Source organism: Humulus lupulus, chromosome X (assembly GCF_963169125.1).
Source record: "Humulus lupulus chromosome X, drHumLupu1.1, whole genome shotgun sequence".
In the NCBI taxonomy this organism is placed as follows: Eukaryota; Viridiplantae; Streptophyta; class Magnoliopsida; order Rosales; family Cannabaceae; genus Humulus; species Humulus lupulus.
Window position 1 is genome coordinate 18,773,503 of NC_084802.1, and position 16,904 is coordinate 18,790,406.

General features: G+C 30.5%; 1 protein-coding gene across 1 annotated transcript; it reads left to right on the plus strand.

Annotated features, from left to right (window-relative positions):
• The first annotated feature begins 12,311 nt into the window (after positions 1-12,311).
• On the plus strand, positions 12,312-16,516 carry LOC133807063 (putative UDP-glucuronate:xylan alpha-glucuronosyltransferase 3). Its single transcript, XM_062245206.1, has 5 exons — positions 12,312-12,481; positions 12,653-12,760; positions 13,923-14,129; positions 14,350-14,987; positions 15,195-16,516. Exons 2-5 carry the CDS (start codon positions 12,702-12,704, stop codon positions 16,220-16,222), a joined length of 1,932 nt encoding a protein of 643 aa, XP_062101190.1. The 5' UTR covers positions 12,312-12,481; positions 12,653-12,701; the 3' UTR covers positions 16,223-16,516.
• The last annotated feature ends 388 nt before the right edge of the window (positions 16,517-16,904 follow it).

Sequence of the window (16,904 nt, forward strand, 5' to 3'; positions counted from 1 at the left end):
GCTCGGAGTTTAAGAACAAAACGAGCTCGATATTAAGACCCTATTAAAGAGTCAGAACGTGTATTCTACGGGAAAAAGGAGGAGAGTGGGCATAACCTTTTGAAAATCCCGAATTATTAGGGAAAAAAGGTGGCTATTATTCAGAAAAGGTAACATTGGGTATCGTGCATTCTTCAAAACCAAGGTTTTGCACCCAAATATCTTGGTGTGCAAGATACGTCTTTTAAAATTTTAAAACCCAGAAAAAAGAGATCTTGCTCAAACACCAAAACTGGGTATGGAACCAGTGGTTTAAACCTAGTATGGAGACTTAAACGTGAAAGCCTATCGGTCAAAAATTCCCTAACTTATCATACTAAGAAAATAAACTAGTACATTCACAGAAATAACAAGAACAATATGGACAGAAACTGGCATAAGGGAAAATAAAAATCGGACACTTACACAATAATGGCGATTGCAGAGAAATCGTTGATTGAAGGAGGGGCTGCAGGTATGAGCTTACGATCTCGAACAAACCGGCGGTCCTTTGCTTCTTCGGCTGAGAGAACATGCACAAGCAAGGAGTTTTCAGAGAGAGTTCTGGTTTTGTTTTTGTTCTTTCTTTTGATGAACGAAAAATAGAAGGAAGACGAAGAATGAGGTCTTATATATAGACGGTAAAAGGGGATTAATCTGGGGCGTTGAATAAAATCCTTGCAAGATCCAACGGATAGGGATTACTGATATGATGGTACCATAAAGGTGGCAGGCGAATGATCGTGGGCAGATTTCCAAGGTACTCGAGTACCCTGAATAAGCAATACCCAACTGACACATGTCCATTCTCAAGTATGTGACGGTACGGTTCCCGAAGAAGGTAGTTCAAAAGTTTCCTTCTCATAGGATTCGAACAGATACTTTTGAGGGGGCAAGATGTTATACCCAGATTTTGAGCCATGAGGATTGTGACCTCGAAAGCTGGATTCATAATGAATGAACTCGTAAAGTCTGGAATATGTTCGAAATCTAAACAACAAACCTGCGAAGCAGAGACGACTTCGAAGATGGTAGCCTCAAAATCCTCACGAGCTCGAAGGGTAGGCCCCGAGGTGCATCTGTTCTCTGGGATGACCTCGGATCAGGGGCTCCGAGCCTGACGCACGTACGAGCTCGAAGTCATGTGGCCTCGGGATATGTTATAGCTCGAAAGTCAGTAAGAAACCTGGGAGAATATGGCCTTGGCGATATAGGATAATAACTTTGAATATCCTAATGAGTCATCTATAAGAGACGCGGTCTACATTTATTATTGTAAATCCCCTACAATCAAGGGATATTATTTGATTAGTTATGCGCCCCCTGGTCTTCAAGGGACGTTTCCTTTTATATCGGATTGCAGGCATTTAATGCCATTTAATTTATTTGCATATAAAGAGTAACTACCCGAAATATGTGGGATAGTATTATGAAATCTTCTCTATAAATAGAGAGGTCACGCACTATTGTAAAGGACCGAATTTTTGTGATCTTGAGAGAAAACTCTGAAGAATTCATCCTTGAAGAATTTTCAGAGATCATCTTGAGTTTAATAACAAAGACTCGTGGACTAGGCAGATTTAACTGCTGAACCACGTAAAAAATCGTGTTTGTATTATCATATTTTTATTGGCCATTACTGATTATTGTTTACGTGCTCTTCTTTCACTGTTGACGAAAAACGGCGTCAACAGTAACTTCCGTGAATGAGAGGAAGATATTCTCATGAACAGGTCTATAAATAGCCTGGTCTGATTCATTTGTAGACACGGACAAATTGTATTGGAGAATACTCTGCCAAATTGATTTCTGAAAAAGCTTTGAAAGAGTAGTGAGAGTAATAATAGTGACTCCCGGACTAGGCAGATTTTAACTATTGAACCATGTAAAAAGTCTTTGAATCATTTTATTTTTTCTATATCTGCATTTAGTGCTCTTCATATCTAAGTTGACGAAAAACGACATCAATACATATATACACAAATTTATATATAATGTCTTGCATGTAATAGTGAACTTTTGAATGATCAATTAGAGTGATTGAAGCATATGACGGGATCCTATAACTCTATGTATAAGGTTATTTTCATTGTACATATATAATAATTAAATCACAAATCGTAGCAAATTAATTGTTCTTGTAGCTCTAAGTTTCCTTCATGTTTGATAATAATTGCTCAATCCACCCAAATACATAAAGTCAGACCAACTACAAAAGTCATTATAGAATCTCCACTATAGTTTTCTAAGTACAAAAGAAGAAGACTATCAACATATATTTTGTCAACTCAAGCAAACGAGCAAACAATTTCTATATATATAGATATACAAAAAAATGCATGATACTTTATAAGAGGAAAAAAAGCTTGCCCAGGATATATACAAACTATTGAATCGATTTATATTTAAAACTAAACAAAAATCATGAAAAAAGCTATAGAAAAATTAGAAATAGTCATTATGTTTGGTTGAGGAATTCCATCAAGCACATGAATTGCAACAAATAATTCAAAAGTCTTTTACATACCTGACTAGAAACTAAACTTTCTCTGGTTCAAAATGGCAGGATTCAGAAATAGCTCAATTTCAGCAACTCACTCACAGGGCCGGCCCTGAAAAAAAGTGGGCCTAAGACAGTTTTAATAAATTTGAAAAAAAATGGGCCCTTTTGTATATGTAATTTTAATATGTAATTTTAAATAAAATTAAACTAATATTTAGTAATATAAAATTAAACTAATAAAATTAAACTAATTTTAAATAAAATGGGCCCTGGGTAGGGGTGGGCCCTAGGCACGGGCCTAGCCCGCCTATGCCCAGGGCCGGCCCTGCTCACTCATGGCTTACCATGTCGGAAGGGTGGAGAAGTATCGTGAACTTGGGTGTGTCGTGGTGAAAAAGATGACGAGTCTGCCATCTTTCTTGAGTTTGCTTAACTGTGTCATGAGTTCAACTGGGTTGTAGGGTAGAATATGATCAAGTCACAAAGTTGGAGTAGTGGAGAATCTCATAGGTGGCGTAGAAGATGATGAGTATGGGAGACTTATACTCTGATGTTTGCTGCGCTTGTTTAAGGAGAAAAAAAAGCATGTAATTGAAGGGGTATAATGGATACATTAATTGAAATTTTGGGGTACTAAAATAAGAGTTAAAAAAGAGAGGAAATTACATTTTATATGGAAATTTTAATAGTGTGCAAAAATATGGCTTTTTTTCAAAAAAGTTAATCTATGGCTTTTCTTTTAAGAGTTTTCACCTTTATAGGTTTATTTTCCCATATTTTTTTTATAAAAGTTGGTTTATGTCATGGATTTACTCTTAACCAAGTTTTATTAATATGGAAGGGTATGTTTGTAATTTGATTATTATTTCTTTAGCTTATTTGTTTTTTTTATATTATTAATTTTATATTAAATTTTTCTTTGGTTGTTGTGCAATTTTTTTCCCTTTTTTTTGTAATATGAATTGTGTTTAAAATTATTTTTTATTTATTATAAACATTTTTTTCCTTTTTTTTAGATTGTACGTTTCCTTTTTCAAATCTTGGGTAAGGTAACCAGTTACTTGATTAATATTTGACAGTTATGTAAAAAAAATCCTAGAGCTAGGTTAAATAACATGTATCAGGAGGGATAATGAGTTATCCTGAGAGGAGTAATTTTCTGCCATAAGAGGGGTATTTAATTACCATAAGATCGGTGACGGGTTACTCATATTAAATATGAAAATAAACATCAAATTTGAAGAAAAAAGATGAAGAACACTTCATTAAAAAAATAACAAGAAGTAACTATGATTTTAATAACATAGATAACCAACTACCATAAAGAACCTAGAAATATACACACACATCAGAACGTGAAGGTAACCAGTTATCCCCAGAAATATACACTCAAAGAACGTGAAGGTAACTAATTATCCCCATAAATAGACACACAAAGAACGGGAAGGTAACCAGTTACCACAGATCTGAAGATAGAAAAAAAATTAGATTCACCCCCTTTCCCTTCTCTCCCATCTTATTAAAATATTTTTTTTCTAGATTTGAATGTTCCCATCAGGGTAACTGGCTACCCATTCACTTTTTCATATTTTTATTAGTTTTTTTTCCAAAATTTGGTGTTCCTATAAGGGTTACAGTAAAGAAAATGCTGAAAAAAATTGATTTTAATTTTTTTATATATAGTAGAAAAAACTATAAAAAAAAATTACAATAATAAAAGATAATAAATAAAAAAATAGTAAAATAATTATGTAATGTTAAAATATGTATGAAAAAAAAGAAAAAAAAAAAGATGGAATGAGAAAATAATAAGTACAGAAAATGAGGAAAAAGGAAGGGAAAAAACTTGGAAATAAAACTAAAAAAATATGAAAAAACAAAACAAAACAAAAGAAATGATGAAGGAAAAAAAACAAATGAATGAATAAAAATGAAAAGAAGAAAAAAATAATAATGGAAAAATAGAAAGAAAAAAATATGAATAAAAAAATTGATAGAAAAAAATGAAAAAAGAAAGAAAAAATGGAAGAAGGAAAAAAGAAAGAAAAAAAGGCTCATATGCGTGAAAAAAGAAAAAAACGGAAGGAGAAAATAATAAATGACTAATTACAGAATACACTATAAAACAAAAAAAATATGAACATACGGTATCTTACAATTTATACGGTAAATTATTTCAAATATACGTTTCTTTAAAAAAATTAAAGGGTTTTCAAAATCCTATTTTTTTAAAAAAAAAAGTAAAGGAAGAAAGTGCAGTATAATGTGTGTAGAAACTGCTCCCCTATTCTCTTTCCCTATGTTATCTCTCTACTTTTCTCTCTCATTTTCTTCATCTTCCCCATTTTCTCAGTCAGCTCTCTCTATTTTTCTCAGTGATCTGACCATTTGTACTCCTCGATGGTGCCATTTTCATTTGTTTGAGCTTGATTATTTGGGTTTCAAAATTCCTTCTCTTGATTTTAATTTTTATTTTCCATTATTTGGGTTTCAGTTCTCATTGAGTATAACTAATTGTTTTTATGGTTTGTTGGTACATCTTGTTCTAATCTTAGCTTCAATTTGATATGTTTAACCTTTGTGAATTTTTTGTTTAAATATATTATTTCTATAGTGATCTGTTACATATTTGTAAAATATGTTTTCTGATGATGATAAGTTTGCTTTCATTTCTTCTTTGGTATTTGATATTATGTTTTAAAATAGATTCATTCCTCTATAATGATCTGTATATATGTGTGTTGTTGATATATACAACTTTCTAGTTGGGGCTAGCAAAGGAGATACTCTGCTATGATGTTGGGGCGTTGTGATACCTTAGGCGACTTAGTGATTGTGTTTCTACGAGTTAGCATGCTTTGATTGTGATATTTCATGGCTTGCTTTGATTCTATAATTGTTTGTAAAGAGTTGCTAGTTGGTACGGTAGTTTGATTATATTTTTTCGATGTAAGAGATAAATTTATACATTACAACTCTTTTTTAATCTATATTACGGTTTCGTAACAATATGTTACAAACATATTATGGTTTTGTAAGGATTTGTTACAAATTTGTTAATAATTTTTTTGTTCTATAATGATCTGTTTCAAGTTTGTTAATACCTATTATGAATTTGTAATGATCAATTACAAATTTATTAATGTGTTTCTAGTCACAGTACATTAAATCTTAACATATTTGTTTAATATAGAATTTAGTTACATTTTAACAATGACAAAATTTTATTTTTTAAAATTATATAATTAACAAAGGAAAGTTGTCACCAATATTTATGAGCATTGTTTTTTTTAAATTCCCTAAAAATGAATAGTGTGTAAAAATTAAAAGGGATCATTTTAAATGGGTATTGAGTCTAATTTACACAATGAAAAATGAGGAAATTACATTTTATATGGGATTTTTAATAGAGTGTGCAAAAATATAGTTTTTTTTTTAAAAAAAAAAAAGTTCATCTATGACTTTTTTTTTTAAAGATTTTTTACTTTTATGGTTTTATTTTTTCATATTTTTGTATAAAAGTTGGTTTATGTCATAGTTTTACTATTAATCAAGTTTTATTAATTTGGAAGGGTATGTTTGTAATTTGATTATTATTTTTAGCTTATATTTTTTTTATATTATTTTAATATAACTAATTATATTAAATTTTTCTTTGGTTGCTTTGCAAATTTTTTTTCTTTTTTTCTTTATATGAATTGTGTTTATTTTATTTTTATTTATTATAAATATTTTTCCTTATTTTTATATTGTACGTTTCTTTTTTCAAATCTCGGGTAAGGTAACCAGTTACTTGATTGATCTTTGACAATTATGTAAAAAAAAATCCTAGAGCTAGGTTAAATAACATTTACCAAGAGGAGTAACCAGTTATCCTGAGAGGAGTAACCTTCTGCCATAAGAGGGGTAACCAGTTACCATAGGAGGGGTGATGGGTTACTCATATTAAATATGAAAAGAAACATCAAATTTGAATGAAAAAGAGGAAGAACACTTCATTAAAAAAGGAAGAAGTAACTATGATTTTAGTAACATAGGTAACCAGTTACCATAAAGAACCTAGAAATATACGCACACATCATAACGTGAAGGTAACCAATTACCCCCAGAAATATACATACAAAGAACGTGAATGTAACCAGTTACCCCCAGAAATATACACACAAATAACGATAAGGTAACTAGTTTCCACAAATCTGAAGATAAAAAAAAATCAGATCCATCCCCTTTCCCTTCTCTCCTATTTTCTTCATATAATTTTTTTTTTAGATTTGAATGTCCCCATCAAGGTAACTAGTTACACATTCACGTTTTCATACTTTTATTAGTTTTCTTTCCAAATTTTGGTGTTCCTATAAGGGTTACAATAAAAAGAAAATGCTGAAAAAATTGATTTGATTTTTTTTTTTAAATATAGTGAAAAAAACTATAAAAAATCACAATAATAAAAGATAATAAATAAAAAAATAGTAAAATAGTTATGTAGTGTTAAAATATGTGTGAAAAAAAGAAAAAAAAATGGAATGAGAAAAGAATAAGTACAAAAAAGGAAGAAAAACTTAGGAAAGAAAACTAAAAAAATATGAAAAAAACAAAACAAAACAAATGATGAAGGAAAAAAATAGATGAATGAATAAAAATGAAAAGAAGAAGAAGAAAAATAATGGAAAAATAGAAAGAAAAAAATATGAATGAAAAAATTGGTAGAAAAAAAGGAAAATAAAAAGAAAGAAAAAATGGAAGAAGAAAAAAAATGGAAGGAGAAAATAATAAATACAAAAATGAAGAAAAAATAGAAGGAAAAAAAAGAAAGAAATCTAAAAAAAAAAAATGAACAAAAAAAAAACAATACAAATGAAATAAAAAAAATAGATAAATGAATAAAAATGAAAAGAAGAAGAATAATAGAAAATGGAAGAAAAAAAAGGATGAAGGAAAAAATTGGTAGAAAAAAAGGAAAAAAAAAAGAAAAAAAATAATTAGAAAATGGAGGAAAAAATAAAAATAAAAAATAAAAATAAATAAAATCACATTCAAAATAAAAAAAATATATAACTATGATAAAATATGTGACATTTCCATATTTTAGTTAGCTACTAATTGTGTTTCTCATACTTTAATTTTGTCTTTAATAAATTTTCCCATACAAATTAAGAAAAATATAATTTTTATATTTTTGCACACTGATAGTATAAAAGCCATATTTTTTAAAAATTCCCATGAAAAATTCCTTGATTTTTGAACCATGGGCTTGCTAATGATTTGCAGTTCATATTTTTCACTTTTGACACCATTTTTTCGAACATGAAAAATAACATAATTAAGTTAAAATTAAATCTATCCACCTCTAATTATAATTAGTTTTTCAATTTAAATTATGAAAATAAATATAAAAATGTATTATTATTACTTAATTAAACCCTTAAATATGCAAAATTAAAAACTAATCAAATAGGAGTTACAGTTAATCCCACTAGTTTAATAAAACAAATAATCTTGAATGTTAGGAACAAAGAGAGGTACTTTTTGTTTGTATTTGTTTACTTGTTTTTGTTTTTTTGAATCAACGATTGATTGGTATAGACCTCAAGCGAATCTTGAACTACTTAGCAACATCACCATTCCTATTAACTCCATGCACAAATATAAATAAAGGACAAAAGATTCCAGCTATTAAGTGAAATGAGTTGAAATCATGGGATTATTTTATGCTTATATGATGTTTAGCAAATTCAACTAACATGGCTGACAAATCAAAGATGGGTTTTAAATAGAAGATTCACCCTTCCTCCAACTCATTTCTAAAAAAAAAATCACACAAATTAAAATACAAAAAGTCAATTATGTGGTGTTTGGGACCTTGCCAAAGATTCATAATGTGCACTTGAAATGTTTTTAAATACATATAATTTATACAACTATTAATATCCAATCATTTAGCTGCTGAGTTTGAGAGGTTAAATAGTAATTTAAAACATAATCCATTTACTAACAACAAAAACCCAAAAAGTTTTTTTTAATATATTTATATATATATAGGTAAAAGGCAAAATTGTTAGTGATGATTATCATTCAAAAACTATTGTTCAATTTCAACCAAGTTTAAATTCTTAATCATCCACATATGATAAAGTTGATCATGTATGCTACATTGCTACTTACTTGCACCATGTTCTCTAAGAGAAAGCAATTTTTTTTTTTTTTAAAAAAAACGTTTATTTCATCAATTTTTTATTTTATTTAACTTGACTGTATTTAGATACCACTCTTATGGTATCTGGCATATAATAAATGGCTATAAGTCCCTTATATAGAATCTCCACTTGTGGGCTTTGCTCTCTCCAAAAGAAATTAAAATTTGTTTAAATTTTGTGAATGTATATATATTTCTTTAATATCTATCCAAAACAAAGAACATATAAAACTATATAAAATTTGAATCATCAAAACAACGAGGTGTCATCAAATTGATTAATAAATAATAGAGCATGATTATTTTGTGACAACTCTAATTTGTTATATAATTAGTGATTTTTTTATAGAATAGTGCTTGAGATTCATGTTCGGTAGCATTCTCTTCATGCTATTATTTTAAAATTAATTAAACACATAACTCCAAAAAGATAAAAGTTTTGCTATCATTACCTTTAACTTGATATTCAAGTAGCAGTACATTTACTTCATGCTATTCTTTGAAAAATAGTTTTTTTTTAAAAAAAAAAAAAGAGAAAAATAGTTAAATAAGCATAGCTTATGATATTAAAAAAGTTTGTAATCATTCCTTTTTCAAAATCATTGTTGATTTTTACTTGGCCTTGTTTATATGCCCTTTAAGAACAAAATTTAATATATATTAACATTTTTGTAAAATTATATTATTTTCTTATACGCTTCTTCTTAGTGTTTATTTTTTTTTTCGTATATGCATCATTTTCATAACATTTCCAAAATTTTAGCTTTAAATTTGATTTTTTCTTAAATACACAATTTTTTTACTATTCCTATTTTTTTTTTAAAAAAATATGCATTAAAATTATCAAAAATATGATTTTCAAAATTCATAATTATGAAAAATACAATTTTTAGGAAAAACAATTAAAAAATAACTCACTAGACAAAAAAAAAATCTAAAAAATAACAAAAATAATATATATGGAAGACTTCTATATGGTTATTATTCATAGATGATTACTAACAATTATGATGATATTGCAACATAGTGACTTTGTATAGCAAGTTACCAACAAGTAAGTATTTTTTTTCTACATTAATTTCGAATTTAGTTTATTTTTTTGCTATAATTAGTATTGTTTCCAACTAATAAGAGACACTAACTATACTTAGAAATTGACATGCATTTGAAAAATGAAAAGTTTACAATATTATATTTTCATAATAAATATACATTTTTTATCAGGTAACCCTTCAAAAAATTTGAAAAAAATCAAAATTTATTTTTAGAAATATTAATTAACAACTATAAATATAGACAATTGATCTTAATCTATTGATTAATATTAAAATAACTATATATGGGTAGTAACCATAAATAGCACACCTCATATATATATATATCACAACAACTAAACATCAACAAAAAAAACTATAAAAACAACTTGAAAAAAAAAAGATAAAACTGTAAAAATGTAAAAATTTCCTTAAAATTGTAAAATTGAAGAAAAAAAAAAGTTTTACCGTAAAAACGTAATATTTTAATGAAAATTAGTATTTTATGTAAAAATCTCTTAAATAATTGCTAACTAATTAGAGCACTTTCAATATATTCTCACATTTATTTTTAAAATACTTCATCAAAACACTGTTTTTTTTATTTTATATCTAATTTTTACATTACACTATACACCAGTTTTTTTATATTTTTTCTCTATATCATTTAAATAATATATTTTTATTATTTAAAATAAAATAAAGAGATAAAGAATAACAAAATAATTTATTTAGAAAGAGAATGAATATAAAGGACTAAAAAAATAATAAAAAATATTTAAATGAGAGATAAGTCTTAGCTACATTTAACTACATGTACATATAAATGAATGTATATGTAAAATTGAACATTAATTTAGCTCATCAACTAGAGGTTATTTTTAATAATTTTTAGCTAAATTTGAGTTAAATTTCAAATATTAGGTATTATACCTATTCTCTTGCTCTAATAATAATAAATTTCTTATGTAATTTTTTTTAGCTTATTTAAGTAACTCTTGTAACTATATAAAATGAAGGGAAAAGACGGGAAAAGTACCAAATATTTAAGATTTCTTGTAATTTAGTACCTGATATTTTTTTGTTTGTGGGAAAAATATTAAATGTCAACTTCAGTGTGTATCTGTTAGTATCCACTCTAACAGTCTCGTTAAAAGCTGATTGGGTGTTCACGTGACGCAACGTAATTGGTTAATTTCATAATATGATTAAAAGTAAAGTAAGATTAAAAATTAATTTTATTCAATAGGACTCATAATGGAGTACTATTAATTATTGAACTATTCAAATAGTTTGGCCAGCGCGCTATTGGCGCATGTGTTGTGTATTGGTGTTGCTATGGCCTAGATGTTATTGTTTTCTTGCAGGTGGCGACATGATCCATGGAGGCTAGTGACTTTTGGTGTGCTTGGGATTCTCTCTTGGCTTTTGATGTTACGGTTGATCTTTGTTGCTCTGGTGGTGACAGTTCTTCCAATCGAAGGATCTGTAGAGTTGGCACTGGTTTTGGATTTTGCTGGTCGCCTAAGTCGCTGGAGGGTGTCTTTCATGGTTGTTGCGGAGGCGTATGTGTGACTTTGGTGGCCTAAGATGACAATGTGTCCCAGTCTTGGGTTGTGATGTTTTTTGGCAATGCTTTCGGGGTGCTCTTTTCGACCTCTTGGTTGATGGTTTTAGTGCCTGGTGGTTGATGGTTGGCTTGGGTGTTGCTTTGAGGTTGCCTTACTATTTTTGATGCCTTACTATTTTTGAGGTTGCCGCTTTGCGTTTTGGTAATTTTTGATGCCTTACTATTTATTAGGATTTTAGGTTTTTTTGTGTCGGCTTGTTTGTTGATTGTTTAGTTTTATGGGTTTTCTTTAAAATTTAGTTGTATCTAATAATGATGTTTATCACCCATATTTTTCAAACACCCTGGTTTTTACCATATTTTGATTTGATCTTTTCTCTACACTCAAATAGTTTGGGGTGTTTTACCCTTACATTTGGGTTTGGTGATTCAATTTGAATTGCCAATTTACTTACCAAATTTGTTTATGTGTTTGAGTTTTAAATTTGTTAATCTTCAATGGTATTATGCCTCTTGTTATTCTATATTATAAACGATTTTATTAGTCATTGTTGGTCATCTTCGGTTAGATTTGTATTTACCACTTTGTGCATTTAAAACCTGTACTGAACTTTTTTTCTTTAATGACCTTTTAATAAAATCACCATTTCCCCTAAAAATTTATAATTTTATTAAAATGTAGTATGTCTTTATAAACTTCATATCTTCATTAATTATCTATAGAAGAAGAAGTTGTGATCCATGTGAATGTCACGTGAATTTTATTATGCACCTCAATACAACCACAATAGATAATAAAAAATTAGTCAAAGGTAGGTGTTTAAATCTAAGTGAAAGTCCAATTCATAAATTATAATTAGTTCCAACTTAAAAGGACCATGTGGTAAATTTAGATAAATGCAAAGTAAAAAAACAAAAATAAAAATTGAAAGATGAAAATATAACAGTAAAAAGAAGAGAAATGTTAACAAGTTGAGTTAGATTTTAGGGGTTCCAAAAGTTGACCACTGAAGTCTGTCTTTTACTTTCACCAAATCCAAACAAAGCATATGACTAAAACGAACAACTACAGTTGTGTCCTAAAACAACCAAACATAGTATAGTCACACACTGCTCGCTCCACAACTCACCCCGCCACAGATCACAACCAACTCACAACAAGGGTCTGTTGTAACCTCCTTCTCCCTTACTTTTGTTTTTTGTCTTTTGGGTTTTGTGTTTTTCTAAATTCCATTTCCATTGATTCTATATATATATGTCATATGTTTTGGGGAATTGTTTTCTGTGTTTCTTAGAAGAACTAACATAAACACTAAACCATTTCTCAATTTCAGGAACCAGAGATGAGATGACCCTTCTTCTTCTTCTACTCAATCCATAAACATGAGAGGCACTTCTTCCAGTCCCGTTGAGCCCCGACTTCGTTTGTCTGCTTCAGCCAAGTCTCTCTCTCTCTCTCTCTGTTTCTCTTTCTGGGTTTTGTCTTAATCTATGTATGGAATATGATTTCAATTCATAAAACTAGTCTCCATGAATGTAGTTAATCTACCACTGTTTTTTGCTGGATCCTATATGCTAGATCTTTATAATTCTGGGATTTTTGTTTTGCTGGGTGCTTTTGATTCTGAGTTTAGTTATAACTTCTTCAGCTATTCTCTACTTGGGCTTTCTGAAATTTTACTTTTAGTCTTGGTTTTTGTTGTTGTTGCTGTTGTGTATATCAATCATTTCATTTTCTGATCTGGCTGTTTGAAGTGTTTGACCTTTTCTTTTCTCTTCTCTTTTGGCAGCACAACAGGGTTGCTTTATTAGGTTGTTGAAGTTGATGTGCATTTTGATATGATTATATTCCCTCATGTAGATTTTTATATAATTAGGTGTTGACTTTGTTTTTGGGAGAAAATTTATTAATTGGGCATAAATGCCTCATAAATCTGCATTTTGCACAAGACAAGAATGACATTCAAGGAAATGAGTTTATTTAATTTATTCCATAAAGCTTTACTTCTTTCTTTTTAAACCAATTTGAGACCTAAAAAATTAATTGGTTAACTCACGTCTTATGTTTGTATTGACTGTTTGTTCTTCTTAACCAAACTTTATATGTTGTCAAATTGTGTTTGGTGAATGATGTAGCCTGTGAGTGGGGAACCTTTTCTGTAAGAGATTTCTTTTTTGGGGTTATCTGTTTGTATCAGCAAACTGGTGTTGGAAACTCTTTGAACTCTATGACAGCTGTTATATTGTGGTGAAGAAGCCATTCGTTATAGATTTTTCTTTGTCTCTTCTATGATGGAAAACAAGATAACCTTTGAGTTTTTATTCTTTGTTTGAGCTCTTTCTTATACCATTATTTGTTTACATCTTTTAGATTCTTTTTCCACCTTTTAATTACTTTGGTACCTAAAGTAAGTCAACTTGGTTAAAATCCAGAAAAATTATGTGAGCTATGTTTCCAATAAGGTGATTAGCTCCTAATTTAAGTAATGGAAACATGTCTCAGCAATGTGCTTGGTCCTCGGTTTTAGTTTTGCTATGGTTTCTGTCTGAACATTCTTTTACTTGCTAGAAAATTTCTCATGTGGCCATAATTTCTTTTTACAGTGATGACACAAACAAAAGAAGACCCCAAAGAAATAGAGTTTTTGGGCATTTTGAGAAAGCATTCCGAATTCCTGTACAAGATCGGAATTTAAACTACAAACCTACTTTGAAAGTTGTGCTCGTCATCATACTGTTGGGAACTTTTGTGACACTCTTCCTTTCTCCGGCTGTTTATAACACAGAACATCTATCACATTCTATATCTCGGTATGCTAAATCTGGCTACTCATCTTGTTTTCATTGCTTGTTACCACTTTATAGCTTCGGTTTTTGGTCTGGTTGTTGGAGGGAATAGCCTTCCCCGAACCATTTTGCTAAGAGTTGTCGAGAATGTATATGATAGGTTTCATTTTCCTTGTTTTGAAACATAAAGCCTCGTACTTTTTTTCCTTACTGTAAATTATAAGGTTACTGTATCTGTATGCAGGCCTAATTATATAGAGAGATGGGTTGGAGAGAGCCCTGCTGCAGATTTACGTTATGTTTCATCATTAGACATCAACTGGGACCAAATTTCAGACGTCCTAGAGAAGCTGACTGACCGAGATACATTCAAGGGAATAGGCCTTTTGAACTTTAATAGCAGTGAGATTGTGCAATGGAATCAGCTGATACCTGATGCTGAACATGTGCTTCTGCATCTGGACCATGTTTCACATAACACAACATGGGAATCTTTGTATCCTGAATGGATAGATGAAGAAGAAGATTTTGACTTTCCCACTTGTCCTTATGTGCCCAAGATCCAAGTTCCTGGAAAACCTCGGCTTGATCTTATCGCTCTCAAGCTCCCCTGCGACAAGTCAGGGAGGTGGTCGAGAGATGTAGCTCGTTTGCACTTGCAGCTAGAAGCAGCAAGGCTTTCTTCATCTGCCAAAGGGTATCATCCAGTTCATGTGCTTTTTGTGACTGAATGCTTTCCAATCCCAAATCTATTTACTTGTAAAGATCTCGTCACACGAGAAGGGAATGCGTGGCTATACGAACCAGATCGGAATAAATTGAGGGATAAGGTGCAGCTCCCAGTTGGATCATGTGAACTTTCAGTTCCTCTTAATGCTAAAGGTTAGACTTCAACCATTTACTCTTTATTGTAAATTTGTTTCTTTGATATTTTCTTTTAAAAAACAATCAGAAGTTTAGTCAACATTTCTAGTTTTATAGACATTAGTACACTAGTCTATCAGCCCAAACTTTCATATTAGTTATTTTGGTATGTACGTTGTATAACATTCTGAAGAGGGAGAAAACTAACCAAGTAATTGTAAGCAGAAAACTTTCACTCCGAAAGAGCGCCCCGGGAAGCATATGCTACAATCCTTCACTCCGCCCATGTGTATGTTTGTGGAGCCATTGTTGCAGCGCAGAGTATTCGGATGGCTGGCTCAACACGAGATCTTGTGATACTCGTTGATGAAACAATTAGTGACTATCACCGAGGAGGGTTGGAGGCCGCCGGTTGGAAGATTCACACAATCCAAAGGATCAGGAACCCGAAAGCGGAACCAGAGGCGTACAACGAGTGGAACTACAGCAAGTTCCGCCTTTGGCAGTTGACGGATTATGACAAGATTATTTTCATCGATGCTGACTTGCTTATACTTAGGAACATTGATTTCCTGTTTGAGATGCCAGAAATATCAGCCATTGGAAACAATGCTACTCTATTTAACTCAGGTGTTATGGTTATTGAACCATCAAATTGTACATTTCAGCTGCTAATGGATCACATCAATGAAATTGTGTCCTACAACGGTGGGGACCAAGGATACCTTAACGAGATCTTTACATGGTGGCATAGGATCCCAAAACACATGAACTTCTTAAAACACTACTGGGAAGGCGATGAGCCAGAGAAAAAGGAGATGAAAACTCGACTATTCGGAGCTGATCCACCAATACTTTATGTCATACACTATCTGGGGAACAAGCCATGGGTTTGTTTCCGCGACTATGACTGCAACTGGAACGTTGACTTTCTGCAGGAGTTTGCGAGCGATGTTGCACACAAAACATGGTGGAAAGTTCACGACGCCATGCCAGAAAACTTGCACAAGTACTGCTTACTTCGGTCCAAGCAGAAAGCAGCACTGGAATGGGATCGAATGCAGGCCCAGAAAGCAAATTACACAGATGGTCACTGGAAGATTAAGATCAAGGACACGCGTTTGAAGGCGTGTTTCGAGGAATTCTGCTTCTGGGAGAGCATGTTGTGGCACTGGGGTGAAAAGAACTGGACAGACAATGCAACTGCTACTCCAGCACTTCCTGCAGTTACTAAAGCATCACTCACTTCATAATTTTTTTTTCTTCTTTACTTTCATACTTGTACACTTCTTTAGGGGATACAGTTCATTATGTTTTTCATTCTTGAGATGTGATAAAGTATTTATTATATGTTATAATATTATCCATTCTTCAGAGTTTACACTCATTTTTTTTATTCAATATAAGTGGCAGAGGTTTTGGATACTTTGAAGCCCTTGGGGGCTACTTTTAATGAGAACATAATTCCTTGTTTCTGAAATGTAATGTATTGCATTATGATATAATCTTGGTGGGAACTGAGAGTTAGAAAGTTTTGAGTTCTGAAACTGAGCTATAATTCTAGATTTTGTTCATATCTGTTTTTCTCAAGTCATAATTGATCAAATAAAGTTTGATTAAAAGTAGTCAATGCTCTATGAATAGGAAAATTGGTTAGATTTATTTACAATTTAATCGACAAAGAATGCTTTTATTTTTCTCTTTTTTTTTATTTCTCCTAATCATACTTTGCTTCAGTCAGCTTAAAATTTATCACCAGAAAATCTAAGCCAAAAGATAAAATTCTTTGAGTTTTAAAAAAATAGTAACAATTAAGTCATTTTAATTAATTTTTTTTAATAAAAATCTAACCTTTTTATGAATAATTTAACCCTTTTTTTATTAATATTATACACTTTCGAATATTTTTACGTATATAAAAAAATTCATTCAAGA